Below are 22,875 nucleotides of genomic sequence, written 5' to 3'. Positions count from 1 at the left end.
TGATGTACTTAAGTTAAGGTATGAAATGCCAGGTCAATGGCAGGTGCAAATGGGTGTGCCTAACTGAACAATGCAGTGCATGTAACTGATAGCATTCTATAAGATGTGCTTGTAAGTTGGAGACATGCCTATGCCCCTCCCTTGCAGTTACAAGCTCCAGCACTTAAGTGCTTATAGAATAGCATGTAGTGTACTTACATGCTCAATGTTACCTGAACACGTTGCTCTGCTGCAGAAATTTAAGATACGTGCATTATTTGCCATAGAAATATGAAGTGACTTGGAACTTGAATTCTGAAGTTAATAGTTAAAGAATAATATAACAAATCTTTTGAAAAAGCTGGGACCGATAATGAATTGGGTGCATTGACAGTAAATCTGAATTGTTTGGACCATCTGAGGCTCTGACATATTAAAAAATATATATATTTTTAAGAAAACTGTAGTGCCTAAGCTTTTCCTAACGAACATTGAATTTATATTTCACGGTATGTGTGCAAGGAGCAGGTAACTGCATGCCTCCAGTTACAGAATTGCCTTTTAAGTGTTTGGGCAACAGCCAGGGCTTTTTTTTTTTGAGGGGGTACTTGGGGGTACTGAGTACTGGCACCTTTTTCATTGCTTGCTAAAATTGACCCATAGACCCCAAGTTTTAATGAAAGAGCTCAGGGCTCTACACACCAAGTCTGCCTTGCCATAGATTTTGTGACTGGTTGCAGGGGGCCTGGCTATTGTGGGGTGGGTCCCTCAGTGATCACCCCACCCCCGAAGGGTGGCCTAGCATTTGAGTACTGGCACCTTTATTGCTAGAAAAAAAACGCACTGGCAACAGCTATTCTGGCTTTGGCAGTATTCTAGAAGATCAAGGAGGGGAGGGGAAGCTAGCTTGGTGTTAGATTAAGTACGGGATCCTGTGTGCTCATTTACCTACAAGCGTAGAACATCAAGAAGGGAAAGACTGAGAAATACTGTACTACAAATCATCTGATTTCTATGGCTGGCAGCTGGGGTTTAAACAGTGTAGACAATAATTGGGCAACAGCCTCTCTAGTTTTTGTTAGTAGTTTACGTTAGTATAATATAGTATTTGGATGTTAGACATGAGGCTGGGAGATGGGCTCACTGTCATGTGGAGGAACTCAGGCCTGAAACCTGGTCCTTCAGCCACTCCCTAGGTCACAAGGTCTGAGGTCAGTATAAGAACCAATGACAGCCCCTGGGGGCAGGGGGGTTAGTCATTGTACCAGATTTAGGCCCAGTTGCATCAACCAAATGTAAACAAATCTAAAACGTAAAAGTCCTTAACAAATTTTTAAAAACAAAGAATGCACCAAAAAAACAAGCCGCACATGTTCGGTGCGGTATTGTAAAGTACAATGCATCAAACTGGTGTAATCCCCGTCATTAATCGGCCCCTAAAGCATGCGCAGAGCAGCCAAGCGTTATGCTGGCTGCTCTGCGCATGCCACAAACGTCAAAACAAAACAAAAAAACCAAAACACAAACACGTTGAAAATAAAGGGGCAAAGGCGCTTGTGAGGAGCGTCCTGTATGGACGGCCTTGCCTCCCCCCCCCCGCCGCTCCCCGCTTCCCCCTGTATTAAATAAAAAATCAAAACAAAAATCAAAAATTTAGCACCCCCGGCCCCCCTCCCTTCCTCTCTTTCTCCTCCCACAGCTCCGCCTCCCGCCATCCTCCGCCCCTGTGCCATGCCCCCTGAGGTCGTCACCGCTGCTCCCCCCTCCCCCTTACCGGGCCGGCGCAGCTCCTCTCACCTCTGTGTGAAGGTGCTGCATGGGCAAGAAGAATATCTGATCACCACGAGTCTTCAGGACATCTCTCCTTCCCTGACCTGGGCCCGCCCCCCGTCTGACGTAAGTAACCTACGTAGGTAACTTACGTCAGACGGGAGCGGGCCCAGGTCAGGGAAGGAGAGACGTCCTGAAGACTTGCGGCGATCAGATGTTCTTCTTGCCCATGCAGCGCCTTCACACAGAGGTGAGAGGTGCTGCGCGGGCCTGGTAAGGCGGAGGGGGGGTCCGGTGGAGGGGGGAACGGCGGCGACGACTTCAGGGGGGCGGGGCACAGGGGCGGAGGATGGCGGGAGGCGGAGCTGTGGGAGAAGGCGAAAGAGAGAGACAGGAAGGGAGGGGGGCCGGGGCTGCTAAACTTTTGATTTTTTATTTAATACAGGGGGAAGCGGGGAGCAGCGGCGACCTCGGGCGAGGGGGGGGGGCAAGGCCGTCCATACAGGACGCTCCTGACGAACGCCTTTGCCCCCTCCCGATCCTTTTTTGCTTTTTGGTTTGATTTTCTTTTTTATGCAGGGGTAAGAGGGGAGCCACGTGTTTGTGTGGGTTATTTATATTTTCAAACGTGCCCGCTTGGATTTTTATGCTGCAGGGAGAAGCAGGGAGCAGTGTCTGTGTGACAGCTCAGGCCTTAACGACAGCTCTGACCTCACGTTAAATATTTCATGGTAAATGATTCGGTGTAATCGTCGGTATGGTTAGTGCATCCCGAATTGTCCACATTGCAATTGTAAGTGACTCGTTTGCTTTCCGTTTTCGTTAGCTGCTTGCGTCATCAGAAAATGGCCTTTAATGCATGCTACGGTTGAAAATTTCTTCGTTAAAGGGTCGTTAAAGTTTAGTGCATCTGGGCCTTAGGGCCCATAATTGCAGAGATGCAGAAGGAGACCTGACACAGGCTTCTAGCTGAGGGCTTTGGATATAGGGGTCCTTTTACTAAGATGCACTGAAAAATGGCTTGTGGTAGTGTAGGCACGGGTTTTGGGCACACGCCGATTTATTTTTCAGCTCACCTGTAAAAAAGGCGTTTTAAAATTTTTTGCTGAAAATGGACGTGCGGCAAAATCAAAATCACGGCGCGTCCATTTTGGGTCTGCAACCTTACCACCAGCCATAGCTCTAGCAGTAAAGTCTCACACAGTAACTGGCATAGGCGCCCCATATAAGAGGCTTGGGGAGGCTAAGCCTCCCCAGCCAAGCTGTGACCTTTCCTCGCCTGCCTCCTCCTCCTCCACATGCAGCCCCGATGCCAAAACAAAATTGTATTTTCCTCCGCCGCCGCCCCCCCCCCCGCGCCCTGTCCGCATGATCTCGTCACTTTTAGTCTTTTACTGCCCTGAAAAGCGCCGTTCTCCCTCCAGCGCTGGCAATTCCCATAGCCAGCCTTCTGCCAGCTTGCATTGTCGGGGCCTCTCCTCAGGCGTCTCACCTCTGCGGAAAACAGGAAGTTGCAGAGTAGGTGGGACGTGCCTGAGGAGAGGCCCCGACGATGCAAGCTGGCATAAGGCTGGCTATTGGAATTGCCAGCGCTGGAGGGAGAACGGCGCTTTTCAGGGCAGTAAAAGACTAAAAGTAGCACTGCTTTGGCTAAAAGCAGCAGAAAAGTCAGTGAAACTCTTAAGCATCCAGTTGCCACATCTTTGCCAATTGCGACTGATTGCAGAAGGGAAAAAACTGAACCGTAAGGCACATTTTCCTTTATATTGAAACAGAAGTTGTAAACAGTTCAAAAGATAACTGTGATGGTGATGATATGTTGAGAGGGCAGAAACCTATCACTCACATTTACACACAGCAGTGACACTCAGAAAACTTTGACCAGGTTCCAGATGGAAACTATCCAACTGGAATGACAGCTTTCCAAATATGCTCCCAGCACTAAGACTGTATGTGTGTGAGTATGCATGTGTGTGTGTATGTATATGTATATGTGTGTATGTATGTATGTGTGTGTGAGTGAGTGCTTTCAGGTTTAAGTAGAGCCAGAGGGGCAAGAAAAATATCAAAGAGATTAGGGGCCAGAAGGGACCCCAGTAGGAAACCACAGGAGATAGGATCAGATGTAGAGAGAGAAGAGCCATTGGGGGCCTGGTAGGACTGGCCATTCAGGTAGGAAGTAGACCGTTTTAGAAGTGTCCCCCAAATTCCAAGGTCATCCAGGCAGTAGAGAAGGAGGAGGGGCTACTAGATCGAAGGCAGGTGAAAGATCCAGAGAAACCAGAACAATGGAATTACACAGGTCAAGGACAGTTCGATTTCACTGCCCATAGTGCTCTCCAGTAGCGTAGCCAAGGGTTGGCCCAGGTGGGCCCAGGCCCACCCACTTTGGGCTCAGGCCCACCCAGTAGCAGCACACCTATGATGTGGCTGGCAGGGCTGGCAGCCAAAAACTCACAACTGTCTCTCCTGCATATCTTGTAAATAGCAGATCTTCGCCTGCAGTGAGCAGTGACATGCATACTGCTCGCACCGGCCCCACAGCCTTCCCTCTGATGTATTCCCACCTATGCAGAAACAGGAAGTTGCATCAGAGGGAAGGCTGTGGGGGCCAGCATGAGCAGTGCGTATTAGTTGCTGCTCACTGCCAATGAAAATCTGCTATTTAAAAGGTATGAGGGGATGTTTGAAAGACCACATGTCTTGCAGGCGAGAGAGGGAGAGACCAAATCACTTGTGGGACAGGGCGGAGTTCTGCCCACCCATCTTGGGCCCAGGCCCACCCAAAATTGGATGTCTGGCTACGCCCCTGGTGCTCTCTCTCTCTCTCTTTTAGGTTTTCCTTTCCCCTTTCCCTGTTTATATAGCCTTTGGACATTAATGGCAGTATAACTAGTGTTTGTAATAAGGATCATTTTCAAAAGGATGTCCAAATTGAGATTTCTTGTTCATAATGTCCATCTCACAGGCATTTTCAAACAGGAAATATGTTGGGTTTTCTGTTCAAAATTACATGAGAATGCCCAAAATGAACAGCCATTTCACAAACTGAAATGCCCCCCCCCCCACCCCAAAAAAAAAAACAGGGACAAGGACATCTGTCTGGCAGCATTTTGTTTTAAAAAAATGGCCATCTATATGTCCTTGTAGAGCAGAGGAGCAGCCTAGTGGTCAGTTCAGTGGACTGTAAACTAGGGCACCCAGGTTCATATCCCTCTACAATTTTAAAGGTATTAATTGTGACTATTTTACTTTTATTTATTTATTTTTCTGTATGTTGTCAGACAATTATGGATGTAAGCTCCACCCTGGCCCCACCGCTAACCCCGCCCCATTTAGCCACCCCAAACAGTTGGGCCACCGACCGCCTATGTTTTTAGGCATGTTTCAGGGACAAGTGGTTTTATAGGTCAAAATAAAAATAAATATTTTTTTAATGCAGATCTCTTTTGTTTAAACATAACTAAATGGGCTATAAGCCCCTAATGGTGTATTAGGTTCTGCCCAGTGTAATATTTATGGTACAGTAAGGTTCTGAGTGTGTTTTTGCACAAAGATGTGCATAGTGTTTTGCAGTTGAGCGATTGTGGTTAGTATATTCTTTGAGCAACCACTTTATTCTTTGACATATGATACATATCTAATATCTACATTTAATAAAAGGTATTGTGACTTTTATTTTTTTTTTCTGTGTGTTATCAGACAATTATGGATTTAAGCCCCACCCCTGGCTCCACCCCTAACCCCGCCCCCTTTAGCCACCCCAAACAGTTGGGCTACCAACCGCCTATGGTAACCGGTGTGACAAGGCTACATCCCAGATGTACGAAATGAAGCAGTAAAACCCTAAACTACATCTCCCAGAATGCATTTCCAGTCCCAGCAGGGGGAGCCCAGGGGATAGGCAAGCTGGCCATATACCGTCTCTGACCACAAGAGGGAGGGAGAAGGAAGAAGCCCAGTTCCCCTGGACCTGCAATCAGTATATCATGCAGCCCACCTTTAATAGGGAAGGGTGGGGTGAGAAGCAGGAGGAGGATTAGATGGATTGGGTGGAAGAGGGAGTTAATCAGGCTGAGCAGGGAGAAGAAAGCAGAATGGAATGGGAGCTGTCCTTCCCCTTGTTTAAAATTGTACAGCGCTGCGTAACCCTAGCAGCGCTATAGAAATGCTAAGTAGTAGTAGTAGTAGTAGCTGGAGAGCCCTGAGGAAGGCAGCACCTGAAGGTGAAAATCTATGTTGTTTGGAAGTTATTTTGATTTAAAACCTGCTTGCTGTGGGGGAAACCTTGACTGTGGGGGAGGTGGCTGGAAGAGTTACAAGCCTGGTTCCCCAAGCTGCACCCTGATTATTGTGGAAATACTATGTTGAAACTGAAAACCTTGTTTGGGCAGGAGGGGGAAATCCTGCTTGGAGGCAAGCACTGATTTTACTACTGACTTTGAAAAGGAGGGATTTTCAAAGGGACTATTGCAGCCCTTCAAGAAAGGGCAGAGACTTTGTGTTGCTGGCTTGTACCCTAAGAGAGGCAGAACAGCCCTGCCTGGGGAAGCCCCAACCCAGGGCTCTGGACTCTGGAGGACTGAAGTGTTTTGTCATTAACTTGGAAACAAATAAAAGAATATTTGAAAGTATCCACTGGTGGCAATTTGTGGAGATCTGGCTATTCGTGGGGAAACTTCCTTCCCCCCCACATACTGGAACAGCGGGCAGTAATGACCTTCGCGTGTCAACCTGCGTCAAATGCCACTTGGCGTGCGCCCAATATGCATGTCCATAAGTAAAAATTATTTTTCAGCCACACGTATTAGACACACGCCAAAACTGAAATTACTGCAAGAGCAACACGGTAGCCGGGTGGTAACTCCATTTTGGCACACATTGGGCACGTGCAGACGCTTACGCAGCTTAGTAAAAGAGCCAAATAGTGACTGGGAGAGTACATAAAATGGGGAAGAGTCACTAGGATATCTAGTGTGAATGACTGAAGGTACAAATGAGCAAGCGGTAACAGCTGATCAGAAAAAAAAACATCCTATGTAATAATTCTCACCACCAACGTTCTAATGTGGGACTGCCTGTGTCCGTGGCTCCTGGAGTTGCTGAGCTAGACTCCGTAGCCAGGATGACGTCACTAACAGCTGATTCCTAGGCAGGGTCGGAGGAGTAGGGCTCCTCCCCCTGCCTGGGAATCAACTGTCAGTGCACCACTCCCTGCCACTTCGAAGCAAGTGACAGGGAGCGGCGCATCAAAAAAAACTACAAGCGTGGCAACACAGACCCCCCCCCTCAGCGCATCAAACCTCATCGCCACCCGCAGATGCCAGTAGTAACGCTGTCCGGTCGCTGCGGCTTCTCCTGTTGAGCAGCAGCGGCCGCTACAAAAAGAAAAGAAGCGATAAATGTTTTTAAACCCAGCCCAAATCATTCGCAAATGCCCGAGTATTACAACACAGTCTCTGCAGCGGCTCCTCCTCTCGCCTCCACGTCACTGCCCCTGGAGTAAGACCCTGGAGGAGCGCAGTGACGTGACAGGCGAGAGGAGGAGCGGCTGCACAGACTGCGTTGTAAGACTCGGGCATTTGTGAATGATTTGGGCTGGGTTTAAAAACATTTATTGCTTCTTTTCTTTTGTAGTGGCCGCTGCTGCTCAACAGGGGAAGCAGCAGCGGCCAGACAGCGTTACCACTGGCAGCTGCGGGTGGCGAGGGGGTTTGATGCGCCGGGGGGAGGGGAGGGTCGCTGGACATGCGTAGCTGCAGGGGGGGCAGGGAAGAGGGAGGTGGGGCAGGGGTCCTGAGACCAGAGAGGTGAGGGTGAGGAGGGGGGCCCTGCGAGAGGGGGGGTGGCTCACACTCACTGTCTTTCACATACACTCTCTGTGACACACTCCCTGTCTATCACACTCTAGCTCTCTGTTACACACACACAGTCTCACACACACAGACACTCTGAGGGGCATAATCGAACGCGAACGCCCATGTGTAAAAACGTCCATCTCCGGAGACGGCTCCGCAAAGAGGCGGAGCGAACCGTAAAATTGAAACGAGATGGCCGTCCATCTTCGGTTTCGATTATATGGTTCGGCCTGCTGAAATCCCATCATTTGTGTCAACTCTAGAGATAGACGACACAAATGGTGAGATCGCTGGACCTAGAGATGGCCGTCCGTGGTTTTCAGCGATAATCGAAACCGCTGCCGGCCATCTCAAAAACGGTCCTAATCCAAGCCATTTGGTCATGGGAGGGGCCAGCATTCGTAGTGCACTGGTCCCCCTGAGATGCCTCTATGCCAGCCTCAAACATCATACCTAGCTCCATGACAGCAGTATGCAGGTCCCTGGAGCAATTTTAGTTTAGTTGGTGCTGCGCGGGACCCATGCAGAGAGCAAAAATCGGAAGAAAAAAAAACCATGCAAGTGCAGTCAGGGACGTAAAAAAAAACACAAAAAACATGCCGTCAGGGATGTCCAAATTAAAACAATAGCAATAGGGGGATTTGAACCAGCCACCTTCTGATTACAAGACTTGTGATCTAACCACTGTACCACTTATTCAACTGCCTAGACCTCCTTCCCTTTCCATTAAGTCCCTCCAAGTTTAAACTTGGAGGGACTTAATGGAAAGGGAAGGAATGTCTAAGCCAGGGGCGTATCTGCGTGGGGCCACAGGGGCCTGGGCCCCCGCAGATTTCGCCCTGGACCCACCTACCACCGACCCTCTCCACCTCCCCCGCCCGCCACCAACCCGTCGCCAATCTTTGCTGGCGGGGGACCCCAAGCCCCCGCCAGCTGAAGTCCTCTCTTCCGTGCAGGATGCAAGTTGCAACGCTTCCTGTTCTTCTGAGTCTCACGTCCTGCACGTACAACGTGCAGGACATCAGACTCAGAATTTGGAACTCAGTCTGACGTCCTGCGCGTTGTACTTGCAGGACGTCAGACTCAGAAGAACAGGAAGCATTGCAACTTGCAGCCTGCATGGAAGAGAGGACCTCGGCTGGCGGGGGGTTGGGGTCCCCTGCCAGCAAAGGTAAGTGACAACAGCGGGGGAGGGTTGGCGGCGGCGGGAGGGGGTGGAGTGTCATTGGTGGCGAGGGGGGGGTCTAGCAGTGGCGGAGGGGTCCGGAAATGGCGGGGGGGATCGGTGGCGCCGGGGGGGGGGGCTAAAATGTGCCCCCTCCCTCTGGCCCCCCTACCGCCAGAGTCCAGATACGCCCCTGGTCTAAGCAACTCAATAAGTGGTGCAGTGGTTACAGCACAAGTCTTGTAATCAGAAGGTGGCTGGTTCAAATCCCCCTATTGCTATTGTTTTAATTTGGACGTCCCTGACTGCACTTGCATATTTTTTTTTTTTTTGAGGTCCCTGACTGCACTTACATGTTTTTTTTCCTTCTGATTTTTGCTCTCTGCATGGGTCCCGCGCAGCACCAACTAAACTAAAATTGCTCGGGGGACCTGCATACTGCTGTCATGGAGCTATGTATGGTATTTGAGGCTGACATAGAGACTGGAAAAAATATTTAAACAGTTTGTTTTTTAGGGTGGGAGGGGGTTAGTGACCACTGGGGGAGACAGGGGAGATCATCCCCGATTCCCTCCGGTGGTCATCTGGTCACTTTTTGGAAGCTTGGTCGTGAAAAAAACAGGACCAACTTTGTGTGGACTAAATGCTCGTTGGGGACGTCTTGCTTCTTTCCATTATCAGGCGCTGAGGTCCATCTGTTAACCATGCCCTGGAATGCCCCTGCCCCGCCTTTGCTACCGTTCGGCCACGCCCCCGAGAATTTAGCCCGTCCGCGTGATGGAAAGCAGTTGGGGCCATCCAAATTCAACTTTCGATTATACCTGTTTTTGAGACGGACATCCATCTCCCGATTTGTGTCGGAAGATGGGCGTCCATCTCTTTTGAAAATAAGCTGGTCTGTCTCTCACACAAACACACACACACACACGCTGTCTCTGTCTCTCTCTCATTCTCTCTCTGACACACACACTCCATCTCTCACACACACTGTTTCTCAAACATACACACTCCGAGGAAAACCTTGCTAGTGCCCGTTTCATTTGTGTCAGAAGCGGGCCTTTTTTTACTAGTCTTTAATAATTCAGGTACAGTTACAAACTTAAGATCCCCCCCTTTTGTTCTAACATTTATTTGATTCCTCCGGAGGTTAAAGTGGGTAATGTTTTTTGATGGTTTCTCTTACTTCGGTGTTACTATAATTATTATTAGAAGGAACTCAGGTGCTTCCCTGCTGTTGCTGACTGTAGCTCACCAGGGGCTGCCAACGAAGCGGTGTGAACTAAATTAAATATCAGAAGCCCACACAAGCATCAGACTGATCTATAAAAAGTATGAAAACAGCACAAGTGACTGAAGAGGGAACTCGGGGAATATGGAGTGGAGAGACGTGGGGGATGGGTAAGAATCATCAAAGGTGCATCCCTACATTACAAAACTACATAAATATGCAAAGGACTGTTTTCAAGATGGTTTACAGGGATAAAAAGTGTATTAATAATCAGCAGGGATGGAGCCAGGGTTTCTGACACCCACTCCCAGCCAGCATCTAATTTCTCCTCCCCCCCACCACTCCTTTACCTGTCCCCCACCGTTGCAGCTGCGCGTGATGCAGGAAGGAACTCCAGTAACCGTGTCATCCGTGCGCTGCGCAGCTAAAGCTGAAGCCATGTGTACAGACAGGGCTCGGGCTGATACAACAGGTTTTAAAGCAGTGCTCGCGGCAGCTTTCGTGTTTCCCAAGCTTACTGTCTTCTCTGAATGCAAGTACAAATGTGTGCATTGTTCCACCACGTGCATGCTTTTAGCTGCAGGGAGAAAGGCAGTGCTAATCCTAGGGCCATGTTAAGGCTGAGGAAGGAAACCTTGCATAACTGCCATTTTCAAAGCTCCACCTGTTCTCAATGAAAAATAAAAGTCCTGCAGAAAAAGCTGATGCAAATGTCTGTGTCCTTTATACCTGCAACATTTCAAAAGGAGTGTACCTGCAGAACCTTCCCCCCGAAAACTGCTGCAACGCCCCCATGTAAAAAATACTCATAAATTTTGTTCCAATACAGACTTGAAAATTTCTCCCCTAAGGAATAAAGGGGCTCCTTTACTAACATGTTAGGAAATGGGCTTGGCACATTTTAATGCAGGACTTTCCCCACGCATTAAGCCAATTTCTAATACAGCTGTATTTAAGGCATTTTCCAAATTTTTTAGATCTTGTGCTAATGTTCGCATTAGCATGGTTAACTGAAAAAGTTAATGCAAGGATACTTACCGCCTCCTTATTTAGGAGATTGTAAGTGCTACTACATTAACTCTTGCGTTACCCAGTTAGCGTGTGCTACTGGGAAAGCGCTAACTGGTTAATGCCCACGCTCCACCCATGGCAAGCCCCCTCAAAAAATATTTTTTAAAAATACCTAACATGCAAGGTAGCATGTGTTAGGAAAAATACTGCAAAACACTAACAAGTTTCATGGTAGCCTGTTTTTTGGCACACTAACCGTGTGTTAAGGCTTAATGCAGCATAGTAAAATCACCCAAAATTTTATTATGATAAAAACTAAAGGAGACCTAAGAAACAAAAATAATTTCCCAAAATAGTAGAACTTTTACCACTCACTTGTGAACGTTTATCCTAATCAAGGGTGGTAAATTGTAATAATTCTGTGTAACTCCTCATTCCACATTCCCCACGGATCTCCACTCTCCCCGACCCTCTTCAACTTAATCATGACGCCCCTAGCCAAGATATTATCCAGTCAAGGCCTCAATCCGTACATATATGCAGATGATCTATATCCTGTTCAAACATAATCTATCGGAAATTACGGATGACATCAACCACAGCTTCCAAATTATGCATTCATGGGCGAATGCTTTTCAATTAAAACTTAACGCTGAAAAAACACAGTCTTATTCTTACATCACAATATCATACAAAGAAATTCACCTCCATAACCACTCCAAACTTTACCCTTCCTGTCTCAGATACTTTGAAGATTCTTGGAGTAACCATTGATCGTAATATCACACGTGAATGCCATGTTCAGAATACAACTAGGAAGATGTTTCAATCAATGTGGAAACTCAGAAGACTACAATCAATGTGGAAACTCAGAAGACTAAAACCTTTCTTCCCAAGAAGCATTTTTCGCAGCCTGGTACAATCAATGGTGTTGAGCCATCTAGATTATTGCAATGCGTTGTATACTGGCTGTAAAGAACAAGAAACTTCAGACAGCCCAGAATACCGCAGCTAGGCTCATTTTGGGAATGTCAAAATACGAAAGTGCAAAACCCCTAAAAGACAAGCTCCATTGGCTCCCAGTTAAGGAACGTTCTGTGTTCAAAGTTTGCACCCTGGTTCATAAAACCATTCATGGAAATGCTCTGGCATACATGTCAGACCTTATTGATTTACCTCCCATGAATGCTAAAAAATCAGCACATACATTCTTGGGATTCCACTTCCCTAGTTGTAAAGGTTTAAAATACAAACTAGTTCATGCGTCCTGCTTTTCTTACATTGGCACGAAGCTGTGGAATACATTACCACTTGACCTAAAAAAATATTCACGACCTTATCAACTTTCGAAAATCACTAAAGACTTACCTTTTTAATAAGACTTACCATAATAATCAATAATAGGAACTCCAACACATCACTACTTACTAGATAATCTGTCTGTTTTTTTGATTTATCGAATTGGATAATCTGTTTTCTGATTTATTTAATTTATTATATCCATTATGTTACACTTGTTCTTTATGTAACCAATTGTTCTATCTACTCTTGATTGGTGATTGTCAGGATGTATTACTGTAAGCCACATTGAGTCTGCAAATAGATGGGAAAATGTTTGATACAAATGCAACAAATAATAAATAAACATTATTATTTGTGAGGCATTTTTCACGTGAGAAAATCTCATTCTCTTCGGTATTCCATCTCAAGGAAACTTGCACACTGATTGAGTTTGCAAGATAATGATGCTGAATGAGGAGTTACGCAGAATTATTACAGTTTACCACCCCTGATTAGGACCTAAGAATCAAACCAAAAGAAGAAATAAAAAAAACAAACAGAATTTTCACATATTAATGCATTATTAAGGTTTATATACTTTGTTTTAGAACTATACAGCAGCAGTATAAATACATGTTTATTAGAGAATTATATTGGCAAACAGAAGAAATAAAATCATTATTATTCACTGTTAGCTTTCTGATAATTATTGCATTTTGAAAGAGACACTTGCCTTTGAAATTCTTAGAAACTGGGCTGGCCTGGTGAGTCAGTGTCAGTGCTGTTCATTGCTATGCAGAAGAACCTGTTTCCAGTTCCAAGCTTAGGTCTTCTGCTCACTACAGTGGTCGGGCTGAGGAAGCTGTACAGGTCACAGCCCCTGGACACAATGGCCATACCTAGTGCTGGATTCCAGAAAATGTCCTCATGCATGGCTCCCAGCTAAGCACTGTCACTAGGATGACTGGACTAAAAGGAAGATAGGAGGGGGATATTAAATAGGAAAACAAGATAGTTGTACATGAAGGCACATCTTATCTTGTAAGTTTTTCTTTTTATACTGCTTACAAGTTAATAAAAAACAGTAGAAGTAATGCACAAACAAACAAACAAAAAAACAACCTACCCTCCATGCATCCACCTCTCTCCTCCCTATAACCAATATAATACAAATAATTATACCCCTAAAATTTAAAATCCTGAAAATGATTACAAATTCTTCATCTCATGGCACCAAATGCCAGCCCTGCTTCCAAATAAGCTGGAAATCCAAAGAAGAGAAATAACCCTGGGGGAAAAAAAGCTTCTAAAAATTGGTCTGCGTAGGCACACCTTCTCATATAATTGTTAACAAACTTTGAGGGACGCTTGATCAGGAGTCCATGCAGGTACCAGCTTGATGGAGCTTCAGTTTTAAAGCTTGGCAGTGTGTGCATATGTGTTTATGATAGGGCTGGGTGAGCTTTTGTGTTCTTACGCATCCAAGGAAAAGGAGAGATGGTGAGGTGGTTTGTTTGCTAAACCTCAGTTCCTACATCCTCATGGTGCCTTAGGCTATGAACAGTCCTAGAAGTTAAATGGTTCTTCTGTACATCCAAAAGTATTTAGGAAACTGCTGTCATCTGAAGACTGCAGCAAAGCTGGGTTGGGAAAGCTAAGATGGGAAACTGTTGCTTCTCATTTCAATTAAAAGGGGCAACATTTTTGTTAACTTTTCCAAACCAATTCATCTAAGGCAGGGGCAGGCAGCTCTGGTCCTCAAGTACTAGAAACCAGTTGGCGTTTCAGGACTGTCATTCTGAATATGCATGCAAATTGATCTAATCCATATTCACTATGAATATCTTGAAACCTTGACAAGTTTGTGCACTTGAAGACAGGACCTGCCTATCCCTGATTTATGTCAATGCATTAAAGCGGGGGTTAACGATAGGTACCTCATTTCCAACACACATTCCAAATAGTTCTCCAAAACAGTGTTGAGAGTTGTCCACACTATGTGAAAAATACCATCTTGGTGGAATAAACAAGGTCCACAATATAGGCGATGAGGTTGATGTAGGTGAGGAAAGTTGCTCCAAGAAGGCTGTTCCATGTGCAAGTTGGAAAAGAATCACACTGAGTGGGTCTAGTGCCATAATCCCTAAAAGAGAATATTGGCCAAACAATAGCAGCTGAAAGGTACATCAGGACGGCTAACACATTATAACCAATGAGAAACTTCTCAAATGGGAAAGGCAGACTAGCCAGAAGTCGGCCAATGGTAAGGAAGATGATGAGCGTGGTGATGATGAAACAAACGCAGTAGACTGCCATGCACCATTGGCGGCCAGGATTGGCATTGTATAAGTGACCGTTATCCAGCAAGGAGAAGATCAAACAAGCAACATAAGCCTCAAAAACCTTCAAGAGTCCAGGAATGGTGGATAAGAAACCGCTGATTTCTCCTGGTTTGGCCCTGGTTATTCCCACCTCTGCTGCATAGGCAATGAAACACAAGATTGACATAGCTGTGGCAGAGCCCATGCATGCACATACATGACCACTGCAGCCACCCTTGAGATAGATAGAAGGGTAGGTGATGGAGGTGGTGAAGATCATGAGTACTGCCAGCATGGAGAATGCAGAGGTGAAGTCCTCCCAGGATATCGGAATCTTGCGGTAAATTCCAGTTAGCTCCAGCACCACGATGGAAATAGTGACAATGAAGCAGAAGATCCAGGTGAACATACACCATGCGCCGTAGGAGCCACTATATGCATTCACACTGGCCACCAGGCTGAAAGCAGTGCAGGACAGGAAGATCTGAAAAAAGCGGATGATTCCAAGTGGGAAGATCACTGAACGATAATCCATCTAGGTAACTATTTTTGTATCCAACAAGCAGAATGAATGTCAAACACAGAAGAAATATCAAATTCCAGATCTCCAGAAACAATCGTCTCTGGTGATTGATTCAGTATCTGCCACACAGGTTAACACAGTGGAAAAGAACTGTATGGTGAAAAAGGAAGGGACTGTCGGAATGTTTCTTTGTCCTTTCTTTTCTCTTATGGTTGTGTGTTGCACAGTCTCTCCCTTCACCCTCTCTCTCTCTCTTCAAGGACCTCTGTTTTCTTCGTCCTCCCTTCCCAGACTTCACTTACTTTCTGTATCTCCTTTTTGCTTTTGGATTCCTCTGCATCTCTTCACACTGTGCTTGAGGGCTGGACCTAAAACCTCATTTATTTTAGGATTGACAGATGGGTTGAGTAAGAACAGGTTAGGTCAGTTTCTCCTCAGTCTATAATCCTACACGGTAATGAAGTGCTACCTCATTCTTTGTTTTGCCACCAGAGAAAATTCTGAAGAGTGTGCAAGTAGGGAAGGGCAGAACGCCCTGTGGAATTCCATGGGGGATAGCAACAAGATGCAGTAGAATTGTGTATGGGACAAAACTATTTGCTTCATTTTCAGTTTATTTGGGCATTTCTTCGATTCTTGGATACATTTTTGATTTAACACATTCATTTAAAAAAAAAAAAAAAAAAAAGGTTTTTACTTTGTTAGTACATCTTCAGACATGCTAAGGCAGGGGTGTCAAAAATACAGCCTTGGAAGGCCACAAACCAGTCAGGTTTTCCGAATATCCCAAACAAATATGTAACCCTTACAAAAGACCACTAAATATGTGTTTAAATATATCTTCCATCTTTATTAACAATGCCGTTTTAAAAACACCAAAAAGTACTTTATTACTGTTTATGATCAAATATACCTCTAGCATCTAAACTGCAACCAGAGTTACTTTTATTGCTTTCTTATACTATGAACAACAATCACATCACAAAAAATATTTGTTGTATTATGTCCAACCCTGTGTTAAAAATCCAATGTCACCCAAAAAATTCCCAAGTTTTTTAAAAATCAGACTTAGAGCCACTGACGACTAATATTCACGGTTGAACTATTAGGATGCAACTCCATCAATGTAGGAACTACTCCCAGGTTTCCATCAACAACTCTCTTGCTGAAGTTTTTCACACTTGGCATAGTTTCACTCCATAATTGATTAAAAGACATAACTTGCTCTTTCACTCCAAATTTTTGTATTGCATTCAAATCGGTTGTCTTGCACTCTATATGGAACCATGTTTCGTCATTCTGGTGTCATCAGGCCTAAAGTATCAGGGAGGGGCTCATTGTTCGAGCCTCTCTCACAATATTTGGACTTTTTCTTGCAGTACCCAGTTAGTAAGATCCCGTTGAATGTGAGGGATTCATCTCATATGTTGCAAATACTGGAACAACTGAAACATCCTATAGATCAGCGGGTTTATTTAGTTACCCTTGATGTAAGTGCGCTATATAGTAACGTACCTTAGCAAGCGGCCCTAGTTTTATTTAATGAGCAACTATTATCTTTATCCCTATCAAGTGATCATATTCAATTTCTTAATCAGATAGCAGAATTGATAATTACAAAAAGTTATTTTGAGTTTCAGAAAATGTTTTTCTAAACCCCAAATAAATTCTAGAGAAATGTCTGGCCAAACCTACTGTCGTATCAGGAGTTCTGTTCTTTTTTTATTTTTATTTTAATTATTTATTCATTTAACATATCATACAAGAAACAATCTTGTTTTAGAAAGCGTCCAGTAAATAAGAAATTATATATAATAATGAAAAGAAAAATTATCAGGAAGCATGACGCACAAGTCCATAAATTGAGATTCAAGAATTCGGAAATAGGAGAGAAAAAAAAAAAATAAAAAATAAAGGAAAACATACAGGATTAAGCATTCTCTGTTAAGTAGGGTTAATATCTCTTCTTTAGCCCTTTCCCTGTTTCGCAGAGGTTACAAGTGCAGAGAGATGGACAGGATCTGTAAATACATATTTCTTCCCCTCAAGCCTAATTATGCACTTGCATGGGTATCTTAAAAAAAAGGTACCCCCCAAGTGCAAAACTTCAGGCCTAAGGAGCAAAAATGGTTTCCTCCGTCTTCTTGTCTCCTTAGAGACATCAGGAAAAAGCAATATATTAAAACCTAAAAAAGGTTTTTCTTTATTCCGGAAAAACAGACGGAAGATCCAATCTTTGTCAGGCAATAATGCGACAGTCGCCACGAGAGTGGCGGCTGTTGCCAATTCAGAGTCAGAGGATTCAAGCAAAAGAGAAACCTCTAAAGGTTGTTCAAGCGGATTCAAGTCTTTCCCTGGAATATAATAAACTTGAGAGAATGGTGGTAAATTCTGAACTGGTATATTCAAAACAGTATGTAGGTAACGTTTTAACATCTCAAGAGGGGCTACATTAAGAACTTTAGGGAAATTAATCAGGAGTTCTGTTCTCAGCAATAGTGGGATGTGAATGTATGGATGAAAGTCCATGTTGCAGCTCTTCTGTGGAGGCTGACCTTGTTGGGGTGGGGGAAACCAGATCAGTCAAGTGAATCAGAAAGTTCTTGTTAGCTTACTCTTCATAACTAGTCTGCGCTCTGTCCCTCTTTCCACAGACAGGCAAATAGTCCCCTACTAAACTAATCTGCCTTATTGTAAATCCCACTGAAACACCGACCATTGTCCTCATACATATGCAAATAACACACTCAACTTTCTTGTAACTACCTTATTATTTCTGTAAGCCATATTGAAACAATATCTATTGGAAAATGTGGAATATAAATGCTGAAATAAATAAATAGCTCTGGCATTATGAGCTATGATACGACCCCCTAGAGTTAGCCCAGCCTGGGTACGTGAAGAAAATGCAGTCTGCTAGCCAGTTGGAAAGTGTGTCTTTGCCATTGGCAGGTCCCAAAAAAAAAAAAAGCTAGATGGACTTTCTATGGCTTTAGTCTGCTCCATAAAGAAGGTCAAAGCTGTCTTCAGTCCAAAATGTGCAGTGTGCTTTTACCTTTATGGGCATTTGGTTTAGGGAAAATGGTTGGAAGGACTATTGACTGGTTATGGTGGAATTCCAACACAACCTTAGGAAGGAACTTTGGATGGTTGCGCAGATTCAGTCTATTATTAGAAAACCTAGTGTAAGGTGGATCAGTTCCTAAGGCCTAGAGCTCACTAACCCTGCACAACAGTGGCGTAGCCACAGGTGGGCCTGGGTGGGCTGGGGCCCATCCAGTTAAGGCTCAGGCCCACCCAATAGTAGCACACATTTAGCGGTAGCTGGTGGGGATATCAAACTCCACCAGCTGAAGTCTTCCCCCGATGGTAACAAAAACGCTACTCTCCACCATACCGGCATCTGCGCATGCTCAGTTTTCATCGCATGCCTGCTGCAGACTGCCAAAGTGGAAAGAATTTGTTTCCCGTCAGCTGAGATATTGCATATATATATATATTTTTTTTTTTTTTTTGGGGGGGGGGGGGGGGAGAACACTTGGTGCCCACCCATTTTTTGCCTAGGCCCACCCAAAATCTGTTCTCTGGTTACACCCCTGCTGCACAATGAAGTAACCACCATAAAAAGACCTTCAAGTGGCAGGTAGCTTGTGGATCAAAAGGAGCTTTCATTAGCTGGATAAGAACACTGTGGTACTATGACCCTGCAAGAGACTTGATGGGAGGTTTCTTAAGTAGCAAGTGTTCATAGATAATGCCTACGCCTCCATAGAGTCCTGCAGTTAATCTACCTTTTTCTCTCACCTCCCACCTGCCCTCAACCTGTCTGCCCCCTCTTTCTCTCTCTCACTTTCCACTTACCTATGTAGTTCAAATTCCTGATTACTTGACTTATTCAGGAGAGAGGCAGAACCCAGGGGTAGGAGGCTTGGGTGAATGATAGTTCGTAATACCAGTCTTCTGTCAGCAGAAGATGAAAGAGGTGAGGAGTTGGACAGAACAACAAGTCATTTCTTACGGTGAACATTTTATGTCATTAGTGAAGGGACAGTGGAGCACTTTTGAACCCAGAATCTTCTTTACCGAGTGGATCTGGTGCAGCAGCAGCAGCTGCCCACCCCTAGTAACCTCTGTCACTGATGATGATATAAGCACACTGTATACACTCCAGGGAATAATGCACCAAAATAATACATCAGAATAGCCAAAACAGTATTTGCAGTATTCTGGAAATATATGCACCTACTTTAACATAAAACAATGAATAGATATCTAATATTGTTGTTGCATTACAGTATGTAGAATTTATGTATCACATATATTGTAAGCAGCAATTATGGATGGAATAAAACAATGTATAGAACCTCTGATAGTGTTCTTTACTTCTCAATAACAAACCCTCCCTTCCCTATTCCCCACTCATAGTCTCTTGTCTCTCTACCTATACATGTTTTTTGCTGTCTAGGCCATGACATTGGTGTCTCAGAAACAAGAGGTCCATAGCAGAAGGGGGATGGACTGGCAGAGCACTTAGCGGCGTAGCTTAGAAAGCAGCTCTGCACCCTTATCCTGTTTTCTAAATTTTTTTTTTTGCTGGAAGCAGCTGGGCTGGCAGGGGAGGCTGAGTGGGGGAGGGGGTAAGGAAACTGCTGGACTAGATATGCCAAGGGTGGCCCATCCCAAAGAGTGAGATGTACTACCCCAGTGAATGAGATTGAAGGCCAATGAATAAGAATGCTCTCATAGTGCATTAAAAGTATAATTTTGGCGTCATGATGAAGGGACTGAGTGAGGCCAGAGGAAGGGCTGCTAGATACTTATATTGACAATAATGCCTTCATGTGCACCTAAAAATGGATTTCTGTCATATGATCATTGGTCTGACCCAGTATGGCTATTCTTATGTGACACAGAGGGGGAGAAATGCTGAAAGGGGTGTAGATACGGACACAAAGGGATCAATGCTGAAGGGGGTAGATAAGCAAACAGAGGCAGGCAATAATGAAAAAGGGAAGGGGAGATAGGACTCTGGTGGGTGATGTTGAAAGGTAGGTAAGATAGGCACAAAGATGGGGACAATGCTGAATAAGCGGGATGAGATAGGGGTCCTGCTGAAAGGGGGTAAAATAGGGACATAAAGGCAGGCAATGCTGAAAAAGTGAACCGGAGATAGGGACATAGAGAGGGATAATGCTGAAAGGGAGGGATGATAGGGACACAGAAGGGGCAATGCTGAAGAGGGTAGATAGGCACACAGTGAGGGGCAATGCTAAAAAGGGGAAGGGGAGATAGGGACATGTGGACCATGCTCAGAGGCACGCAAAAGATGGCAATGCTGAAAAAGGAGAGATAAGCTAGAGACACAGGCAATGCTGAAAAGGGAGGGGGTGGGATAAGGACACAGAGGAGCAATGCTGAATAAAGGGGGAGAGAGATAAGGATACTGAGAAGGCAGATGGTAAACATGGGGGGAGGGTAAGAACCGGGACACAGCTGGAGATGCTGGAAAAGATAACAACATAGCGGAGATATGCTGGAAAAGAGGTGGAATAGTGATACTGAAGGAGACAGAAGAGAAATGCTGGACAGGACAAATAGGGATGCAGAGGAAAGATAGAGGGTGGACATGGAAGAAATGTCAAATGGACAGAGACCCTGCAAAGACAGGAAAATAAAACAGAGGAAAGCAGAAACGAGACACTGGGACCAAAGTGAATGGAAAAATAAAATGCTCAGACAACAAAGGTAGAAAAAAAGAATTTTATTTTGAATATGCCAGATTTGATATCTTGCATTATCAGTTTCTATTTCTCTGTTTGCTGTATGTGAGGTCTGACTTCTTGAAGTTTCAGTTAAGCCTTTTGCCTTCAAGTTTCTATTACTGATCCCTTGTTTCATATTTGTTCAGGGTCTATCTGTGACTTGTGCTTGTTACCAAGGTGCAGTATTCTGCTAGTATGTAGTTTCTTTATAGAGATCCATAGCACAGATAAGGTTGACACTCTTTGAGTCCTGGGAGACAGGAGCTAGTGGTGTAGTGTTATGGTAAGTTTCTAAATGTGTTTTTTTGCACAAGTTTGTGCATAGTGTTTTGCAGTGGAGGGGACATCAAAACTTAATATAGTTTTAGATTGTTATAATATCAGTTGGGGTTTTAGAAGATTTTGTGGATCTGATGTGTGTTGAGGTGGTTGTCACTTTAGCAGAATCGTGTCTGATTATGTTTAAATTACGACACTACCTCTTAAGGGGTCTTTAAATAGAGTTAAATTGTTTCCATAGATGTATGTATGGTTTACTGTTGGTTATTTGCTTGAAATAATTGAATTTAAAATATGCAACATTTCACCCCGTGACAGAAATACATTTGTAGATTCACATGACAGCATTACTTGTCAATAAAAGTAGCCAGCAGCCCTTCACCACCATGCTAAATTTAAATCCTAAATGCACCATGAGAAACTCGCTCATTGGCCTTCACTTTCTTTGGGATGGGCCGCTCTAGACATCTCTGCACTCTGGTCCAGCATCTTCCTTCCTTCCCTTTCCCTGGCCCAGCAGCTTCCTTTTCCCCACCCCCATTTTCCAGCAATAAATAAATAAAATGATATAAAAAGTATAGAGCTGCTGTTTAGGTCACACAGCTGATGGCTCTGCTGTGGTGCCCCCCTTCCGGCATAGACTTCCTCTTTCTGAGGGGCAGCACCAGCAGAGCCATCACCGGCATGGCCTGGACAATGGCTCTGCACATTTATGCTGTTTTATTTTGTTGGCAGGGGGCTAAGGAAGCTGTGCCACTGGACTGTGGGGAGGGAGGATGACATCCACAAAAGTTTGTCCAGTGCCCATAGGTGGCTAAAGCCACCCTTAGCTCAGTGGTGTTTATTCAGGCAGGAACCTCTCCTGCTCAGTTAAACTCTTTTGAATATTGACGCATAAATGACAAAAAATAAACCCACAATAATCCAGCAAACAAATATACAAAGAATGACAAATCCTTTAAATTAGACAAATGCATGTTGCTCTTTCATAAATATATACATTTGCCCTCCAGCATCACAAAACCCACTAGTCACAAAAATAAAAAAAAGAACTTTTAATCACATTGTTAAAATTTCTCACTCACCAAGTAAATCATCATGAAAAATGTTTTTCAAACCATAAACCTCTTACCGTTGGAGCAAACTCTCTCTGTCAGTCTACAGATGCCATCACCAACTGCTCCAGAGAACAATGCAAGATCAAACGGTGATCTAGAACAACACAGGAATCAGACAGCGTTCTAAAGCAGTGGTCACATGATCATAGCAACCAATCTATGAAACAGTGTGAGTTAGGAATGAAGGATATTAAAAATATGATTTTGGTAAAAAAAAAATCCCTAATTTTTAAAAATAATCAGTTTTTATCCACCCTGTAGGAATTCTAGGCATTAAAATCTGTCTCTCTTCCTTTTTTCTGATGGTATTCATTCTTTATTTGGAATAGGGGTTCCCAGCTCTAGTCTTCAAGGGCTGCAAACAGGTCTGGTTTTTGGACAGAGCCTGGGTTTAAGGAGTTCAGGTCTGAATGCTCTGTAACTACTAATGGGATCTGGGCATGTTACAAAGATGGTACACACTGGGGTGGGGAGGGAGGGAAGGGGATGGCAGCTGCTACAATGGCAATCCAGCAGTAGGGAAATTACATCTTATAGATAGTGGTTCTCCAGACCTTTGGCCAATGACAATCCCTTAAAT

At 44.5% G+C, this 22,875-nt stretch overlaps 1 protein-coding gene across 1 annotated transcript; it reads right to left on the bottom strand.

Moving 5' to 3' along the window:
• Nucleotides 1–12,876: 12,876 nt before the first annotated feature.
• Nucleotides 12,877–15,484, bottom strand: LOC115475780 (myeloid-associated differentiation marker homolog). Its single transcript, XM_030211763.1, has one exon. The coding sequence runs from the start codon at nt 15,146–15,148 to the stop codon at nt 14,288–14,290; it is 861 nt and encodes a 286-aa protein (XP_030067623.1). The 5' UTR covers nt 15,149–15,484; the 3' UTR covers nt 12,877–14,287.
• Between the last annotated feature and the right edge of the window lie 7,391 nt (nt 15,485–22,875).

This window comes from Microcaecilia unicolor, chromosome 8 (genome assembly GCF_901765095.1).
Source record: "Microcaecilia unicolor chromosome 8, aMicUni1.1, whole genome shotgun sequence".
NCBI classification, from domain to species: Eukaryota; Metazoa; Chordata; class Amphibia; order Gymnophiona; family Siphonopidae; genus Microcaecilia; species Microcaecilia unicolor.
The sequence above is the reverse complement of the archived record's forward strand: the minus strand, read 5'-3'. Positions and strand labels throughout refer to the sequence as shown.